This window comes from Plectropomus leopardus, chromosome 7 (assembly GCF_026936395.1).
Source record: "Plectropomus leopardus strain MGB_pleo_1.0 chromosome 7, ASM2693639v1, whole genome shotgun sequence".
Classification (NCBI taxonomy): domain Eukaryota; kingdom Metazoa; phylum Chordata; class Actinopteri; order Perciformes; family Serranidae; genus Plectropomus; species Plectropomus leopardus.
The window spans coordinates 26161987-26182756 of record NC_142182.1 but is presented as its reverse complement, the minus strand read 5'-3'; the positions used below and the strand labels follow the sequence as shown (position 1 = coordinate 26182756).

Below are 20770 nucleotides of genomic sequence, written 5' to 3'. Positions count from 1 at the left end.
TTAGAGGGCAAAAAGTAGAGAAACCAAGGCAGAGAGAGCTCTGACTTCCAACTGATGCGAAACTGCATTTTAACACTCTTTATGTAATGTGAATTGGCCTTTAAAAAAAAAAAAAAAGCACTTTATAAATCAAGTTAGGCTCTAGCATAAACAGAATGTAATGAATGAAAGACAGTTTATGTTTTGATATGACATTGTCAAGTTATGTAAATGCATAGCATCTGGATTTTGTCCTATGCAATGCAGTGAAAGTTCACATCATTACCTACATTTCATGTTGAGGGAAGACAACAGAAAAAAACTGTACTAATGTTGTTCTGTTGCATTTTTTAACAACATAAAGGTTCATTTGAACCTTTCTTCATTTCAATATAAACCTGCAGCACTTTGAAGCACCCAGCTTTGTGAGCTTAGCTCTCATCACATGCCCAAACTAGTCCTGTGATAAATTCGTCACCTCCCAGGGTCTCACTCTTTTTTAACTTTATCACTTTCAGTCTTACTGTAAATACTTACACGAAGTCATGTACAAAGTTATTTTGCAATGTAATATCCACCAACCTAAGAGCCACTTCCATTCTTTGGCCCGGTCTGAGGATCTTATTTAAAAGTCGTCATGCAGTGGTGATAAAGTTTCTTCCAGAGAGGTAACTTACCTTGGCCAAGGAGAACTCCGAACAGAGAGCAGAGCAGCACTACACACGGACCCATTGAATGAAAAAGAGATTTAACTTGTGGGGAGAAAAAAAAAAGAAGTCCGAGAGCTTTGAGCTTTCCCGATGCTGGTTCTTGTGCAGGATGAGTGAATAAACAGTAGCTCTCCTTGAAAAAAAAGAAAGACTGACTCCGCGGGAAAGAGGTGGATGTGATGGAGCTGAGTGAGTCGCAGCTGCAGCGTGACTGGAGGAATGAGCGTCCAATTATGACACTGCGAGGGGCGGGCTGGGGCCACAGGCACACTGAAACTTATTGCTAATAGGCTAAATGTTTTGTCCCCTCCAGTGTGAACTCCAGATTAATCGTGAGCATATTTACAGTATAGCCTGCATTACAAATATAGAAATTATTTGGCTTTTGGGACTTACTGATTGGCTCTTGGCAGTTTATTGTGTGATTCATCACTATAGAATTATTGTTTTGCAAGTTACAAAAACGTCTCAAGTCTTTGCACTCCAAATCAAGTCCCAAATCCTAAACTTTGAATTGAGTCCTAAACCAGTCGTAATACGCTCTCCGCCATGTTCATTTTACAAAATGCACAACACATTTGTTTCAATTTGTTAAAACGAGCTTGCTCAAAGTTGTTGCATCTCAATTTGCAATTTTCGGCTTTCACATTTTGCATACTGCCACTCCGCACAGTTTTTGAACTCAAATTAAATTATTTTTGGTATCATTTTTTTCCTCAAATTCTACTCAGTAATGCAAAGTTAGTTCCTCAAGGGTCTCTCCTGCAACTTAACTGAATGCTATCTTATTGGTTCAAACAAAGTTGATATGTTAAGTGTCAACTTGCTGCTGGGATTCCCTAGCAATAATGTTAGCTTGGATCAGGAAATGAAAGGAAGTTCATTGATTTGTGGCACACTTTTAAAAAATGTACTTTTTAATCTTTGGGCTTGGGGGAAGATATCAAGTCCCATTCATGACAGTGTCAGCAGCTGAATCAGGCCAGTTTATTTGGCCCGACTGGGGTGTCATTCATCCTGAGTCTTAGCCGAGTCGGGCAACAGGATGTGGTCCAACTTATTTCTTCTTGTGTGTTGACTGTGGGCTGATGCTGGGCCAGGTCATATTTTGAAACAACTCAGTGATGGCAGTGTCGGCAGCCGGAATAGGGCCAGTTTATTTGGCCAGATTCTGGGACATCATTTATCCAGAGTCCATCCAGAGCAGCTGAGATCGGCAACCAGATGCAACCCGATTTATTTCTTCCTGAATGTCATGTGTGTGCCAATGCCAATTTGTAACTTGAGCCTGACACAAATCAAAGTCATGTGACTCAAGTCCACACCTCTGCTGTATTCTGATAGGATTTTTTATTCAAAAGTCCTTCTAAAATGTTTTATATGATTGGCACATTAATGTGCATGGGAAAGAAAAAGACTTGACTTGAAATACTACCATGGGCGATGCGGGCTGAATATATATTTTTTTAATTGTCTGTAGGAGGAATTTCAAGTGACTTCAGGCTACTGTGCTGTAAAGTATGCATGCACACATGGAAATTGTCTTCCCATCAATGGCAAAGTAGACTTCTTCTGTCTGTGACTAATGATTGTACTGATTACTCAACATCTGGAGCCAGTTTTGGGGTATTTTTAAAAAATCTCCTGTGGCTATGTCCAGATTGTAAGCCTTGAAACCTTTTGGATATCTCAGTTAGAGGAAATAGGGGGAATCAAAAAGTAAATAATTTCACCACCACTGCCTGAAAATAACTATATTTATTTGGCTGCTACTTTTGAGTTTACTGCACCTTAAAGGGATAGCTCAGATTTTTTTGGGTTAAAGGGTATACGTCCCATAGACAGAACAGTACTTAAAGTAGATATCAGTCAGCACACTCCCAGTTTAGAGAAGCAGGTGGGAGTCTGACATGGAAGCTAAGGACTTTACTGCTGTTGAGGGATCAGTAACAAAACATACTAATTGTATGCTGTATTTAGAATATTTTCACTGCTTTACCATAATGTCAGACAGTGATATCTAATGGGAAAATAAAGCCATGATATTGCTCTCTTTAAAGTCACACTCCATTGAGAAAAACAGTAATTTTACCTCGCTGAACACAGGAGCTGCTGATCTACTGCTGCCTCAAACAGTTATTATGTTATTGTGGGACTTTGGCATTTTTAAGAGTTAGTTCTGATTTGCCAAAGTCACACAATAACACTAACTAACTAACTGAATGAGGCAGCTCCTGTGTTCAGTGAGGTAAAATTACTGTTTTTCTCAATAGAGTCTGACTTTAAAGAGAGTTAAAAAAAAAAAAAAAAAGTTAGTGTTTTTGTTAGTGGAGTCTGGTGGCTTAGACGATGGGGGAACTGAGGCCGTTAACTGCTTCCTTGTGGAAACAGGCTGTTTCTAGAGCGGTGAGAATACTTTTAATATAGCGTACACTTAATCTTAGATTGATATGTTAAGATGAGACTTCTTTTTTAGGTGGCTAAGGTATGTTTTGTTGCTGACCCCCATCTACAGCAGTACACTGCTTAAATTTCATGTCAGACTCCAGCCTGTTTTTTCAAACTGAGGGTGTGCTGACTGCCTTCTACTGTATGTAATACACTGATTATGGATAAGTACCCCATATAACCCCACTTTAAAATATCTGAACTATCCCTTTTTAGGAAGATGATAGATCAAATTAGCAACTGTCTCTGCCCATTGAATACTTGCTTAAATTTTAATCCTCATTGTATCTGCACAGTGATGATAAAGATTCCTGTAGACCTTCTGCTGAGCCTATTTTACTCTGAAGTTACTGAAGTTCACAGCAGCACCAAAGAAAATGAGGCCATTTCCCTTAAAGTTAATGAATTAAAGCTTTTGTAACATTGCCACAGATGTGGGCACACTGTCAGCCAAAGTGATCACGAACTGTGAGAGGGAGCTGGGTATAAACAAGCAGCTCACACACGTGCATGCACACACACATGCAAGTCTACCGGAATTGGCAAGGAGCGGAGAAATAATTGCTAGACTGCATTATAAACATTTTGTACCAACTCTGCAAATTCAATCAGTCTACTGACTCTGGGCATGGTGACAGAGAGAGGTTAAATGATCTTCTAATCAGAGCCACATGTCTCCACCACCAGTCTAGCCAGTCTAGAAACATCACCAAGGACTTGATATCAGGACACCGCAGGCATACAGGAAAGCCCACAAGTATATGGCAGTTATAAATGGGTAACTGCACTGTTTCAGTGTAGTGTGCGACAAGTTGTGTCTCAATCTCTAGTGCTCGTAGGTCCAACACAGTCTGCGTTTTCTGTTGGTTATTATACTCCATTAACAGTCTTTCTATAAGACCGCATTTTAATAGAGCATACCAGTGTTTTGAATGTTTCAGTCCATTAAAATGCGTAATATACATTTAGGAATGTTATTTGGACTTTTCCAGACAGCCACGTGCCTCCAATTATTCCTCTATATAGTGCCACCACTGCAGAGCTGGCTTTGGGTAGTGAAGGTTTTTGAACTTTATGTCATGTAATGTCCTTATTTAGTTAATACAGTTGCCCTTTTCAACATTGGGATCCATTTTTTCCAAATAAAACCTATTTATAAAAAATCATGCTTCTGTGGTGTAAAAACAAGCTTGCAGAGAATGTGCTGGAGGAGGTAATCCATCATAGTGAACATGTCTGCTTTATATTTTATCTTTTACTTTACGGTTGCTTGGTAAAGCTGCAATTATTGCTATACTTTTTTCCAGTGATTTGATCCTAACAACAACAAAAGCAGACACAGTGTTTATTCTACCGGGTAAGCAGGTTTTCTGTACTTTTTTTTTTTTTAAAATGTCCTATTATTTTCTGGGTTTTTATCAAAGCTGAAACATCTAGGACTGAAAAAAATGAGCTAACACTGAAGTGGTAAGCTCCTTGAATGGCCACTTGAGGCTGGCTCAAAAAACAGATTTCGTCTTTATATCTGATTTCCCCTTCATGACGACTGTCGGGGGTGGTAAATTTGAATACAACTAATTCGTTTACATTTTTGTAAGGCTTAAAGCTATGCAAACTTAAAGCTGGCCTCTTTGAGTGGCTGGCTATCTTCTGAAAGTTTCCCCGGCTCACCCAAATATGGTCACTTCTGGCCAAACTTGAGGCTTCAAAATGGTGGTCCACAAATCAGTGGGTGATGTCATGGTAGCTATGTCCATTGTTTTTATAGTCTGTGCTTTCATTGCCTTTATGTGAAAGAATAGCTGAAGATTAATGGGAAAGCGGGGAGAGATATGGAGGACGAAATGCAGGAAAGAGCACGAGTCAAAATCGAATCCCAAATGGCTGCTAAGGACTCAACCTTTTGGTACATAGGGTGCACACTCTAACAAGAGCGCTACCAGGACACCCAACATTTCAGCAAGTTGATATTAAAACCTTTGCAAAATGAATGAAAAGCTATGAAAAGAAAAGAAAAAAACCCACAAATTATAAACACAACAGCATACCTTTGAAAGTGATCTTATAGTGTATGAAATAAAACATACAAAAACACTAATGGCCATGTAGACATATTTAAACTGTGAAGTAGGACCTCGTGGTTAAAAGTAGACTGTTGCTATGGCAGCAAAGATATGGTCCCTGCAGTCATTTATCAGTCAAGGATGTGGCAACCCCCCTCTGTGATGTTAGAGTTATCAAAACAACAAAGAGCACCCTTTTACTGCTTTCCTTAATCTTATCTTTGCCTTGCTGTTGAAAAGAGATAATAGGCCTTTTGAGGCCATATAACAAATAAAGAATGCCCAAAATGAGACTCACACTGTCTACTGAACACCAACAACACAGTGAACATCTGAGGGCAACTTTTCATGCCTGCCTGCCAGAAACTACCCGCCCCTCACTCCACCTCCAATCTACATTTGGGCTTTAACAAGAAACAGCAGCATGAGCTGACCTCCGAGCTCCTAGGTGGAGGAAATTGGAGTGGCCGAGGTCGCATTCAAACAGTGTTAATCTTGTTGTGGGGGGTGCAGTACAGTTCCTTTGAAGCTCAACAAAGCTTGTCTTGCCACGTCTGTGTCAATCAGCCGAGGGCTGCTAACACAGCCAGGCAGTCAGAGGCCTGCCCTGTGGGGTCCGAAGGACTTGTTCACTGTTAGTCAACACAGAAACTTGTTGAGGGAGAAAGTGGCTTTGCTTCACTGTAAAGTTTTAAAAAGGGGAATAAATGTCCAAAAAGAGCATTAAAAAACTCCATTAACGTGCATTTATAGGGTGAAGGAGGTTTATGACATTAATCATTTCCCAGAATCTTAGCTCAGATGTGAGCTATCATATTTTATTTTACCCTGTAAACACCTGCAAGCTGGCTTGCATGCATGTAGGTTTATGGCGAAATGTTCTGGCCCATGGATATTATAAGAAAACAGTTCACAATGGAGAGTGTGTGGAAGAAATGGAAGAAAACTTATCATAGAAAAAATATTCTCGCATAACATTTTCACCGTGCTTGACTCTTCACAATAAAATCCAAAAACCTTTATTAAAATAAACATGAATAAATACATTTTCACATAACTTGTAGCTTTACAACATTAGATCTGTGGCTCTGCACTGACAAATGACCCAGGCAGAAATATTGTGTAATGGTGTGTGACAATGTAACATCTTTAACAGTCTCAGGTTTTATCAGGCAGCTTTGACTGCTTTGATGTTTTCATTTTACTGGCCTCGAGGGGCCCCGTAACACATCTTATTCTACATAAGACAGACCACAAACATCAAAGCTGATGATTATCATCGTCTCTTCAATAACTTCTATATTTACACATGGAGAGCTAAACAGAAAAAAACACAGCAGATCTGACCACAGCATCTATAGCTCAGTGTCCATGAACTACTGTGAGAAGAGCGAACATTATGTGAGCAAATTGATACCTTAAACTGATAACTTAAAACAGACTTCCCATAATTTACCCTGCAATTACCTAAATGTGCTGCATTAATGTGTTTTGCATGAATCCCAGGATAAATCCCAGACTAAATGCAAAACCTATGTAACGGTTAAGTCCAAAAAGTAGAAATAATTTGGTGCCCTGTATCACGGTTCTTTGCTTTTAATACAATTGAATCATCAAACTTAAAAAACAAGTTTGCCGACCTGAAGGTAGCTGTGTATCAGAAATAAAAATTGCAATAAAGAGGGACACACCCCATATTAGCTGATGCCAGCAGTGTTATCAAAATAAATGATGAATTTGTGCTTTCATATTTCCTTCTCCCCACTGGGACAGCTCGGTGCATCCTGGGAGTCTGAACATGTGCGCTGGCGCTTTGCAGTCTGAGATATATAGTCGAGAGATGACAGTTGAGAGTCAATAGGGGCATTAGGTATCATCTCCAGTTTGATTTCTGGAAAGGTCTGTTCAGGGAAGGTGATCCTCAGGTGCTCCTCCAACAGCTCTTTAAACTTCCTGCCTGCTGTGGTGACCTCTGTGTCAGCCTGAGGACAAAAAAATGCTTACAAGATGACAAGAGCTTAATAATAATGAAAAAAAATGGCTTTTGCAATCATTTCTTAACACAGTACCTCACTGATGACTGCATAGTTGCCAAAGACGAGTCTGACGTCTGATACAAACTCTGCAGGACTTTGGTAGCACACACTGTGCTTCGCCTCCAGTCTTTTCTTCACAGTGGAAAGATTCACCGGTCCCTTTATCATCAGTCTGTTAGTAGCACATACCTACAGTATTTAGGAAGGGAGAGATAATAAAACAATAAAACTTCATGGGAAGATGTTAAAATACAATCATAATTAGTATCTAATGTATACAAGATATTATATGTCAGCACTGTGCTTGAGAGGTTACGAGTTTTTACCCAATTTTGTTCTGTGAAGGTTTATAACAATAGACAGTAATTCAAGCTAAAATGCACACTGTGGTTAAGCGCTGCACAGAAATAGTGTTGTAATTACTGTGATGTACAGTTTATAGTCTAGAATTTTTAGTGTTCATCAACTCTGTTCAATAACAAATGCAAGCTCAGTGTCAGCAAGACAAATCCCTGTGTATTTAAAGCACCCGATTATTGTTGCTCTGCCTGATTCATAGTGTTTCTGTATAAATACTGCATCTTACACATCATTAAAATTACAGTTACAGTAACTCCATGTGACATTAATCCCATGAACTTTTCGCCTGTAGTCAGCCAAGCTTCCAGGCTCACCGAGGGGGATGTGGGCCCTTGAAAGTCTGAACCCAGCTCACTGCAAAACAAGTGCAGCAACAGCCTCTCACACTTCTGCAGCAGTAGAGAAACACAATTCACACATATTAGCATATAATTAAGAAATACACTTCCTCATTCTCTGGTTTATTGCTTACTTAATAATTCAAGGACCATATTGGTAAGGTTTGCTCCCAAAAACTGATGTGCTTGTGTCTAATTCTTAGCGCTCGGGAATCAAGCGTTTGGTTGTGTGTGCGTGTGTATCTGTCTGTACACAGCTAATACCTCTATCTACTTGACCTATCACCCTAATATTTTTCGTGCTCAGTTATGACTGCACTCAAGGACTTTTCATGGTTGCGATAATTGATTATTATTTGTTTTATATTGTGATTGACTGTTGACTTCTGATGTCTCTTAACTGACTAGTAGAGGCCAAAGAGTGATCAACTAACTGTCACAGTTTGGAATCTAGGGACAACATCTGTAGTGGTAATGTTAGTTTTGGCGGACTCATTTGTTTTTCTAAAGAACTGACATTTTACGTCACTGGGGTTTAGGAATTGTTCCTGTCCAGATGTAATGCCAGGTGATAATTGTGGATTTATGTTCATTACACTGCCGTCATGCATACACTTTGGAGACAGAATCTGCTCTGCACTCCTGCTCCCGGTCAGGAGAACTGGATATCTTGTGCCTGGTGTTCAAATTTACATCAATGGACAAATAAGATGTGAGTTTTTCAGGCTAGCCAGTGAGTGAGCTGGCAGTCTGGTGGATTCTGCCCATTAAAGAAAGAGGAGGGTGCTATAACAAACTATGGTATGTAACTACAAGCAAGTTCCAAAAGGTTGTGCATAAGGAAAGAGACAGACTTTGAGCATTTACCATATTTTGGGAAGATATGATTATGTTTGCCGTGGATGAAACTACAAACTTTCAAATGTACAGAGGTGAATCGAGTTGTTTACTATCCAAAAGATTGTTATTATATAATTCTATAATCTATAATTTAGGCAAATTACAGGCATAATTTTAAGAAAAAGAGTACTGACTCGTTTCTCCACAGGGGGAAATCCTCCTTCAGAATCTGGCTCTTTCTTTACTGTTTTGGCTTCAGGTTTGCTTTCACAGTCATAATCCATCTCAGGCACCAACAGGTCACGGCAGAAAGAGCAAAACCATTCCCCACTGAAAAGAGACAGCCCAGAGAATCAAAACAAAAGCCTGTAAGAAGGAACAAACATTAACAAATGCATAATTCTTCTCTCAGATGAAAACCTCACACTAAAATATATATAAAAAACATGTCATACAGCCTCATTCTTAATAGCAGAGGGGTTTTCATTCCAACACAGGACCATATTTTCTTGATTCGAATAAAAAGATGAGTTATGGGGTTTTCATCCGAGACCATAAATAAATTCATTTCCTCTGTCAGAGCTTGCCTGGGAAATTTTAGGAGAGTCGGAACATGGCACGAAAGGTGAAAAACTTTGAGACACTTATCGCAACACAGCAGCTCTCCCCCAGTTCGACACACAGCACACAGGACTTCATTAGAGTCTTCCAGCAGAGCTTGGTGCTGGTCGACTTGCTGTCCTCTCAGTGAACAGATGCGATTTAGAGCATTAGTCCTACTCTGGTCCTGTGGGCTGCACGGAGGCTTTGAAGGGCTGTAAGGTTTGTCGTCTGTGCTTTGAAGAGGCGTTGGGGCTTTGCTCCCCTCACCTTGGGCACTGATTTGGGGTTGGTCACCTGTGCTGTCAGGGAGGTTGGCTCTTTGGTTGACTTGTACCTGAAATCCACAGAGAGAAAAAACAGCTTTGAAAATATTGTAACCAATATGTTAAGAATGGGCTCATCTTTGATCTACAGTAATTGTAGTAATTGTATACGCAGACAGTTTTTCTGTTTATAAGGGATTATGGCTGCCTTTTCAGGTGCCATCATTTTTTGGTATAACCTCCAAATAAAGAGAGATTGAAAATCTTACTAAGCTGCTGGGTTGTTTACAACCTCTGCGCTTATATGTCCCAATACATTGTATGTCAAATGCAGTGTGATAGAAATACTAGGACGTCCCACTAGATCAGGTCACAATTTGCAGTATGCAAACTAGTGCACTTTCGTAGTTATTCTGACCTGTAATCCTCTGCGTAGCAAACAATCCCTCACATTCACTGAGCCATAAACAGGTGATAGTTTGACAGTGGATCAATAGCTGATTAATAGCTGTCAGAAACCACGATGATGGATGACGGCGCATTTAAGTGACTGATGACCAGTTGAAAAGATATGGGGGAAATAATAATAATTTATATGAACAAACAAAAGGCTGAGTTGTAATAAACCAGCATTTAGCATTTATATTCACACTGTGTGTTTGTCCAGTCTATTTACAACCAAATCGCTAGAAAAAATGTTGGCAAACGATGGCTATTTGCATGTTAATATGTAGCAGATACACTAAAAAGTGTTTCTATAATAATGTGGTTATCTTGTGGTTATGTTTAGACACAAAAACCACTTAATTATTTTTAGGAAAAGATCATGTTTTGGCTTTAAACAACTGGTTTTTGGTGGCATGATCACAGCAGAAAAACACTGATGTCTTGTTAAAAATCAACTACTTTTTGTACTACTATCTCTTCTGGAAAAACAGCAACAGGTCAATACAACACCCAACACCCATTTCTGGGCCTAAAAAGCTCTTGGGAACACAGCAATGACTCACTACATCACAACCAGTTTTGTTGTCTGTTGGTCTTGAATAGTGCCATCCACCATCCACCATCCACCATCCACCATCAACCATCCACCATCCACCATCAACCATCCACCATCCACCATCCACCATCAACCATCAACCATCCACCATCAACCATCAATCATCAATCATCCACCATCCACCATCAACCATCCACCATCAACCATCAACCATCAACCATCCACCATCCACCATCCACAATCAACCATCTACCATCTACCATCCACAATCAACCATCAACCATCCACCATCAACCATCCACCATCCACCATCCACCATCAACCATCCACCATCAACCATCCACCATCCACCATCAACCATCCACCATCCACCATCCACCATCAACCATCCACCATCAACCATCCACCATCCACCATCAACCATCCACCATCCACCATCAACCATCCACCATCCACCATCCACCATCCACCATCAACCATCCACCATCAACCATCCACCATCCACCATCCACCATCCACCATCCACCATCCACCATCAACCATCCACCATCCACCATCAACCATCAACCATCCACCATCCACCATCAACCATCCACCATCCACAATCAACCATCTACCATCTACCATCCACAATCAACCATCAACCATCCACCATCAACCATCCACCATCCACCATCAACCATCCACCATCCACCATCAACCATCCACCATCCACCATCAACCATCCACCATCCACCATCCACCATCAACCATCCACCATCAACCATCCACCATCCACCATCCACCATCAACCATCCACCATCCACCATCCACCATCCACCATCCACCATCAACCATCCACCATCCACCATCCACCATCAACCATCCACCATCAACCATCCACCATCCACCATCAACCATCCACCATCTACCATCCACAGTTCCTTGAACAGTGGTCTGCTCGCCTATGTGAAACACAAATCCACCATCTACCATCTACCATCTACCATCCCCTCCACCTCCCAATGATAAAGACAAATCTTATACTACATCATTTTAGAAATGCTGATATGATACACATGAAACATGCACATCATATTTGTATATTGTATTTGTGGTTTGCAGTAATGCACAGTGTCAACATTTTTCCATTTGGAGACCAACCTGTTATTTAAAAATGCTGTCTTGCAACAGTAACAAGCCTTTGATAAAAGCAGCTGTAAAAATTCAACTCTACAGTAGATGTGGAATAGTCCTTGAACTGTAATAATAATCTACTGTCTTCTTACGTAGCTACTGTCATCATCTGGCTCATCTTTGATGACAATGATGGGCCCTGGTGACGATCTGCGTCTTTTCTTCACAGATGAGCCCACCGCTCCACTCGCCTGGTGTGTCTCTGGAGGTTTCCAGGTTTCAGTCCTTGGCGACAAAGAATGAACCAATTGGAATATAGCAAAATCCACTCGAGAGACCAATGGCCCAAAGGGACGAGGAAGCTGTCGCCTTACCCTGGTTTCTCCTCCTGGGACACAGCAGCATACCCAAGTGGATTCTGCTGTCCTTGCACTTGAAAGAAACAAAAGTCTTAGATCAGGAATACAGTGACGCATACAGTCTGCAAATGTACAAATTACCATAATAGCACAGACATACCATTTCTGTGTAGCAAAGAAGGTGGCAGGTTCTGGGAATAGTTTGGTTTTAAAATATAGATCGGACCGCCAGAATCGTTCCTCCTGTTCAGATATGTGGGGTCAATCTAAACACAGCATTGCATGTTGTTAGCCACATTGGTAATAGAATCTTTGTATAAATATCGTTTTTAGTAAAGACTGAGTCACTTGCCATCTGTCGTGACTGAGACGAACTGACGCCACCATTGATGGGCAGTGGTGTTATCTGAGTGTACAAAGGTGAGGAGGGATATACGTCCATCGGTTTGGGTTGGTAGCTGGAGCTGCTTCCCATCCCCCTCAGAGGCTACAAGACAGAAAAACAGAAAGATGGATGGAAATGCTGCAATCACTTTCATCCTACATTCCTGTCAGCGTCTGTAAGTAAGTGATGATGGAGGTGGAGATGAAAGAGTCTTCTTTCATTACCCTGTCTCTGGCTGCGTGGGTCGACACCACCTGGCAACAACCGCAATGCAGACGAATAAAACCATGAAAAAAAAAAAACACTTAGAAGTTCCAGACTGATCTGCCTGAGACTTATTTTTGCTTTATTGTAGCTTTAACCTTGCAGGTGCACCTAATCTTTCTTCTCTTACAGAATTCAAATGCATGTATCCAATTTAGTTTAGTTCAGAAGCACTTAAAAGGGACAGTTTACCCTGAAATCAAAAATACATATATTTTTCTCCTCCCTGCAATGCTATGTATTAGTTTCTATTGTTTTAGTGTGAGCTGCCAACTGCTGAAGATATCGGCCATGGATATGTCTTCTCACGAATATATATTGGAACTAGATGGCACTCGGCTTGTGGTGCTCAAAGCTCCAAAAAGAATACATGTGAAAAAGTCAACAGCATTTTCAGAAATCCTGACCTGGTTACTCAAGAAAATCTGTAGACCTTGTTGTGAGCAGTTTTATGTAGGAACTGTTTTCTTTTTAGAGAGAAAAAAATATGTATTTTGTATTTGGGGGTAAAATTGTCCCTTTAAAGTACCATATCAACATCTTTAATGCTTTCATACTACAATGACGCACCACTTCAGATAACATACATTTACTTTTTCCTCAATCAGTCTGTAACTATGAGCACTGGGATCCAACATCAACACATTTTCTGCCAATCTGAAAACAGTTGTCATTGTTTTACGTGAAATTACATGTCGGTAAAATCTGATCAACCCACACCCACGCAGTGAGGTTTTGCGTGCTAAACTTTGCAAGTCATGGATATTTATTGTACTTATTTTAATACCTAAGATCTGAAGCCAGGTTTTCAGAGGCTTTAATACCAACCAGTTTGTAGAGAATGCAACAGTCACTGTTTCTGCAAGCAACTGGTTTTCATTGACTTCACAACAGTGTGAAAATCTACTTGCTTCATCATGTCAGTGTTTCTATTTATCAAGATTATGTGAACACTATGAGGTAATTTTTTTTTTATATTAATCTGCTGTTAGAGTTGCACGATCGCATTACAATAAAATAACTCTTGACAAAAATCTGGGCACACATTCTGTTCACTTACAATTACAGCCTTGTCAGTTATTTTCAAATATCTTAAAGTTGATTACAAAATAGTGACATATTAAGAAAAACAGCAACTTTAGCATCTGGAATACAAAAACCTTCTGCAGTGTGACTACAGCCTGCTTTGAAAAATACTCTGCAGTATCAACGCAAGATTTGCAGTAAAATATGCAACAGCACTAATATATATCTTTACCACAGAGAACATTTTGAGAGTTCATTATGCAGCTAAAACAGCTTGTCCACATCAGTGTGACACAATGTAAGTGTGCACTTCACACACCAGTATTGTCCCACGAATAAGCCTTTACTTCAGAGCTGGAACCAAAACACCCTGTGAACTAGACTAAACAACCCCGGATGACGAGATATTATCGACCCTTTTCTTATGGAATCTTGGGCCCGTCCTCTGTCACATGCTGGCTGCTGTTGCACTGCAGATTTAGCTGTTTTATTTTATGACTTTGAGTCATAAGCTCATCCAAGACTCAAATCCATCTTGACAAGGAAAGACATAAATTGCCCAGGATGTGAAGGCTGTCAGCTCTATTTAGGACAATGCCATCCACTGTCGGTTCTTGTCGAGAGGGCTTGTCAGTCAAACAGACACGTGTGACACATGCACACTCACACACAGAGATGTGCACTAACCTGGGGCGTAAACCCAGGGCTTGGTAGGCTGCTAGTTGGGCTGACGTGATTGGGAGGAGGCACCATAAACCTGCGGCCTGGCTGGGGAAGCATACTGTGGGAGGGGGAGCCTCCTTGAAGGGGCCCTGGGATGGTTCGCTGTAGTCGAACACTCTGGTACCATGTCCAGGGTGGAGGAGGTGGTTGGGGCTGCCAGTTGGCCTGCGGGTTTAGCTTATCCACCTGCATCTGGAGCTGAGCCAAAGTACTGTGGGGTGCTCCCAGGGCAAAGCTGTGGGGTGAGCCTGAGGGGCCCTGCCCAGGGTGGGAGAGCTGATGAGGGATACCCTGAAAACCGCCCAGCTGGTGTCCTGGTACGCTCTCCACCACTACAGAGCCTGAGGGAACGTACACACAGAGACAAGAGGAGCACAACAAGTATGGGTGAAAATACAGGCAAAACTTCTACAGAAAACTTTGGGAAGAACATTTGGGCAGTAATACTGTTAAAAGTTTGGGAAACTTTAGGGATATGAAGAAGATTAAAACAAGTAAGGATGCAACTAATGATATTTTTATAAGTTATGTTATCAATCATCACCAATCTATTTGATGGTTTAGTGTCATGAGAATAAAAATATTTCAAAAATGTCCCTCACAAGTTCCCAAAGCCCAGTATAATTTTTTCAAATGACTCCTGTTGACATTCCAAAACCAAATGATCTTTAATTTAATATGACATAAAACAGAAAAAAAGCAAATCCACACTATTCATAATTCCATTCTTATGTAGTCAAGAGAGTGTAACTGTTGAATCACTGCGTTGTTAAAGTGACGCACGAGACTCTTGAGTGACGGACAATCATGACATGCGACTGATAGAACTAGCACTAGCTTTAGGAAGTTCCTGCAAGGTTCACCATAATAACATCGTCTGCCTCTATCTTTGCTGTAATGCTTATTTAATAAGCAATCCAATCGCCAGAATAAATGTTGGCATTGTATGTTTCTGCAAACCACTGATACTTTAACTACATTTCACCAACATTGTTGTTTGGTTTAGGCACAAAATCTGCTAGATTATGGTTAAAAGAGATCCCGGCTGAAAATGCATGACAACAAACAGTCACAAAAAGATATTTTTCATAGCACTGTCCTGGGAGGAAATGCAATGATGTCCCGTAAAAAACATTTTTTGTGGCACCATCCTCTGTGGTCTTAAAGCAACAGACTGCAAAATACACACCTATGGTAAGTGGCTAAAAAGACGCTGAAAACGCAGTAATGACTCGCCAAAACAAACAGACAAAAAAAGATTTTCTTGTTGTTTGTTGTTGGTCTTGAACAGTGGTTTGCAGCTTGGCAGGCTTCTTACCAAGGTGTGTCCATCAACCGTACCCAGTCAGCTCATACACTACATTACTTTAAAATAGACATATAAGGTATGACACATACATAATAAACATTTTCGTTGTTTGAGGAAATGCACAACACCAACATGTTTTTGTGGTGATTGGGCTGAAGTGATTAATGTGGCCTTTATCACATGGCCAAAGACTGTGTGGCAGTTGTCAGAAACCACTAAAACAGAAAATGTATAAATAAAAACAGCGTCCAGACTATAATAAATCCCTTCTAAGGATTCCTGACTAGCTTCTACAACAGAGACATTAGTTCATGTCTTACCCAGATCAACATTTGAGGCCCAGTAAGAGGATCGACTCTGGAAGCGTACAGTGCTCTGTGGTATAAACGAGGTACTGCATTTTGCCCGCAGGAGGTTTCCAATCTGAAACAGGATCTGCAACAGACGGATGTTATTAATAATTTTTAGAGGGGGATGCTTATGTGTTACAAAAGGCATATGTTCCCACTCCATCATGTCCAAGTTAGACCACGCTCGTCACCAGCTCTCAGAGCAGAGTTTCATGTTGGGAAAAACGAGACTGTGATGAGATAGGAGATAAATGACCAGACAAGCCTCACCAAACGTTTACAGTACAAGAGGGCCGTGCCCCCATTCCTGGCTGTAGCCCATTTAGTGAAGTTGATGACATGGTCCAGGTGTCTGGATAGATAGCCGATGTCCTCCTGTTGTTTTCGCAGGACAGTCTCATGATCCTTTGTTACAGCCTGGAAAACATAAATAAGTGAACATCTGCAGTGTTCAAACAGCTCGAGGGTATGCGCTCTGGGCCTCGGGGTAAGACAGTCAACTGAGTTTGCATGCAAGTAATGTTCGTCTGGAAACAACACAGCAGCAATCTATAGGTCGGCAGCATGCAACTTATAAATTCCACTATGTTAGTATATTTGTAATAAACTCAAATGCTTTTGTCATACCTCAAGTTGATTGACTAGCATCTTGCCTTTCTTGTTTATCTCCAGAATCAAACTGCAGATGGATTTCTTTATTTCATTGTGAACAGACGTACGGTTCTGATCAACCTGAAGAAGTCTGAAAAGCACACATTAACAACTATCAAAAAGTATTACATTTATACAAATTATATGCAAAATAGAACGCACTTTTTCAGGCATCTTATTATTACTGGAACCATGTGTGCTTTTATGCTTACACAGTTGTACTTGTCCATGAGATTTGGAGGTCATGTGGAAGAGAATTTTTTTTCTAAACAGTTCTATAAACTGTGAGTGCATTCAACTTCTGTTTACATTTTGCACACTTGACATATGTAATCTTATGACGTGTGGAAATACATACCCATTGTTTATGGAGTTTGATACCTCTTCAATCAGTTTTTTCTTCTCTTGGAGCTGATGGGTCATGCTCTCCATGTGCTGTTTGTGGTTTTTGTAAGCATCTTCAAGGAACTGGTAACTAATCCAATCAGAACATATTAAGGCAGTGGGTACAATATGAAAAGTAAATGTTTTATACAGCAGCATGCCTAATACTGACATGGGTTCAGTGACACTTTTTATGCATAATCAAATGTCAGATCATGAAATCTATGTTGATAACATTTAAATGCACAGCATTGTTTAAGAGGCTCTATCTATAGCTCTTTTTACATGGAGGTTGTGCCACAGGGCCGTTACAAAGTCCCTTAATTAGCCTGCAGAGGGATTCTGTGACAACACTGTCACAGATAAAACTGAAACACAACTGAACCCTTATATGATGTAGTTATATAATACTGGAAATTGTGACTTTACTTGTGGTCCTTGTGCTTTACTAGCTGGCAGTCACGACAGGTCAGCAGGTCACAGGTCTCACAGAATAGCTTCAGCGGCTCTTGTTTGTGGATGTCACAGAACATCGGCCTCTGAGCTGAAACCCCACGGACCTCTAGAAATCAACAGAAGAAAAAACAACATCGTCACTTGAACCTTTACTCTGAGTAACTGGCAAGTCATTTCTGGGTCTATCATGAGACATCCGTGATAAAAACCCTTTGACATTTGCTTCTTTTCGACCGCATATCTCAGAGATTTCAATTTAATTTGAATTCTGCTGCAAATGGAAATGCGGAAAGCAATGCATTCCAATATTTTACTCGGTGTGAAGGTTTTATTTGCCCACAGTACCACAAAATTGCTTTTATTCCATGAGAGATAAGACATTTCTATGTATTATTTGGGCAATTAAAATACTCTTGCAATATTTTCCATTCTTAGGAGATCCACATTAAGGTTACTTCAAACAATAATATTTGTATGAGGTTAGAATACCTTGTGATACTTCTGCCTTCTGTCTGATGGTGTGGTCTTTGGTAAATTTGACTCTTTGGTGAGCTTCCACGCAGGTGGAGCAGAGGTACTCAACACAGTCTACACAAAACCCGGCAGCTTCGGTGTTGTCATCACAGGTCATACAGAGCTGCAGGGAGATGGAAAAAACCATTACAGACTGATATGTTTTAGGTCAGTAGGTGAGAAGAAGTTGGAGAGATGCTGTTTGATCATGCTAATTTACAAAAATAATGTTAGAGTGGATGAAAGACATAACAAAACCCCACATTGTTACACCTGTTACATATGTAGCGCCTCAGTTTTCACAGTTTTAATCCTCAAAGCACACAAAACTTGCTTAATATGAGGGAATATTATAGCCATGACCCCACAAACTAGTAACAATGCTGCCCCCATATGGTTACGCATTTTGTGACAAACCTGCACTGTCCTCTCCACTGTGCTGCTGGGAGCCTCAACTGAGTCCTTCACAAAGACATTTTCCATCACATCTACCTCCATGCACTCCTGCCTGCACACCGGACAGCGAATCACATTCACTGGAATTAAACAGAATCACACGTTGGTTAAAATCAGTAAATTTGGAAATATATGTGCTTTTTTGATGGCATAACTAACACATGACACCAGATGCTCAAATGCATACACCTAAACCGACAAGCCGTATAGAGCTACAATGAAATGTTCACTCCCTTGCATGCAGTGAAGGTGATACAATTTAGTCGATACTTGGTCATTGTTTGTAAACAAAGTGACTCACGTGGTTTGCTCGCGCTGTCGACCTGGGAGTTCGGCGGCTCTGCCATGGCCAAATTCCTGGAGGGTGAAGGTAAACATTTCTTGCAAAAAGAGTGCAGACACGGCAGAAGTTTGGGCTCTCGACTGTGAAAGTTTAGATGGCAAACGGGGCAGGTGTCCAGGTAATTTCGGCCGATCGCAGCAGACTTTTCCTCTTGCACTTGCTTGCTCTCAGCTTCGTTCTCGACGGCGGTGGCAGCAGCATCCCCCGTCTCCTGTTTTTCTGTGCGTCCGTCCATTTGCTGCACTTTTAGCCTTCCAAGCTACAAGTATACGAGAGGTAAGCTATCGACACAGGTGAGCGGACCAGGCTCGAGTCATTTTCCAAGACTTCGCGAATAGAGCATCTTCTCACACCTGCATTTTCCTCCTCACTCTCTCCCACTTCATCCCCCACAGCGCTGTTAACCAATGACAACAATCCTGCTAACGTGTTGCCTCTTTGTACAGCGACAATATATCTGCTGCAGTCTGTAGTTCAAAAAATTAAATACATTACCTCCGCGTGACGGTGTCGTGCCGCAGATGTTGTAAGATGTGATGTTGCTCAAATTGCACCGCACGCGCTCGTTGCGGCACGAGAGGGGTGGGGTCAAACAGCGCGCGCTCTTATAGACGGGCGCTGGTGAATGACAAAGACTGAAGCCTGTTACTCCCAGAGTTACTGCGTTACTGGACAGATATTTTTATTATTACTGTAGTTAATTAGTGAGGCAGTACGTTACCCTTACACGTTGCATAACTTTTCATTTTGTAACATTTGGTAATTCATCTGTTTGACACAAAATTAAACCTGTGAGAGATTATTGGAAATTAAGGGTGAAGTCAGGTAATTTAGGAGTCAAGTAAAATGGGACGAATGCGGCTTTACATCTTAGGCTCTTTAGATATTCAAAGCCAGTCACCAAACATGTTGTTGAGGTGCTGCTGCAAATGTGCTTTAGATGAAACAATCGTTTTAATCGGTTTGAGATAACTAGGATGGGCAGAGCAAAGAGTCAAAAGCTCCAATGGTCCCAGAACTTTCAAAGAAAGCTCTGAGAGGCCCTTGACACTTTGGGTCCCTGGGCCTGTGCACAGCAGGCCCAGTTGACAACAGGTGACAAATTCTACAGAGTTGTAACAAAATATACAAATATAAAGAAATTAAAACAAAGATGTGTTTGTCTGCACACATGAAACTGTGTTGTATACATATTTTGTTTATTTATATATGAGAAGCTGTAACCAGAGGAATAGTTGAGGAGGAGAGAAAATACATACATCATAAATACATAAGTAAATAAATAGTACTAATAATAATGTTGATAAATTAGTTCAATAATTGCATAAACAAATAACAATAATAATAAAGAAAGACAATAATAATAGAAAAGTAAAAAAATAAATAAATAAGTAAATGAATCAATAAAGAGGTTTTGTGTAGCCTTGTAAGGAGGTGGTCAGAGAGGGTTAATGGAGGTTATGTTTTTTTAATGTGTATTGCAATAATGCTGCACTATCACATCCATTGTTATATTAAATTTGTTTGCCACTGCTTTCAATAATGCATAGCCTATTTAAACTGCTATAGTAACAACAATAACAGCGATAGTAACAAAAACAGCATGCCTATTTAGTCGGTACCACAGCATGGTCAAAAGCTGGATAATATTTATATGAGAGAGTTTATGAGAGAAGAGTAAATGTTTCAGTTTACTGCTGGAATTCCCTTTGACTTCATTTTCTCTCAGAATAAGGAAATGCTGTGAAGCCTGTGAAGCAACATAATGTACCAAAAGTCCATCAGGGTTCAA

At 40.5% G+C, this 20770-nt stretch overlaps 2 protein-coding genes across 3 annotated transcripts in view; both read right to left on the bottom strand.

Annotated features, from left to right (window-relative positions):
* The window catches only part of fbln1 (fibulin 1), a 35647-nt gene extending 34756 nt beyond the window's left edge, over positions 1-891 (bottom strand). For both annotated transcript variants that reach the window (XM_042495870.2, XM_042495871.2), the window contains exon 1: positions 657-891. In XM_042495870.2, coding sequence (XP_042351804.1) covers positions 657-711 — 55 coding nt within the window. In that variant the 5' untranslated portion in view covers positions 712-891. The remainder of the gene's footprint in view (positions 1-656) is intronic.
* Positions 892-6184: 5293 nt separating this feature from the next.
* LOC121950364 (transcription intermediary factor 1-alpha-like) lies at positions 6185-20657 on the bottom strand. Its single transcript, XM_042496337.2, has 18 exons — positions 18937-20657; positions 18597-18715; positions 18156-18303; positions 17640-17772; positions 17185-17301; positions 16803-16917; positions 16446-16592; positions 16146-16260; positions 14481-14857; positions 12471-12605; positions 12279-12384; positions 12134-12191; positions 11912-12044; positions 9362-9711; positions 8969-9104; positions 7911-7985; positions 7270-7425; positions 6185-7182 (listed from the first exon to the last, which is right to left on the bottom strand). Exons 1-18 carry the CDS (start codon positions 19211-19213, stop codon positions 6946-6948), a joined length of 2934 nt encoding a protein of 977 aa, XP_042352271.2. The 5' UTR covers positions 19214-20657; the 3' UTR covers positions 6185-6945.
* Positions 20658-20770: the final 113 nt, after the last annotated feature.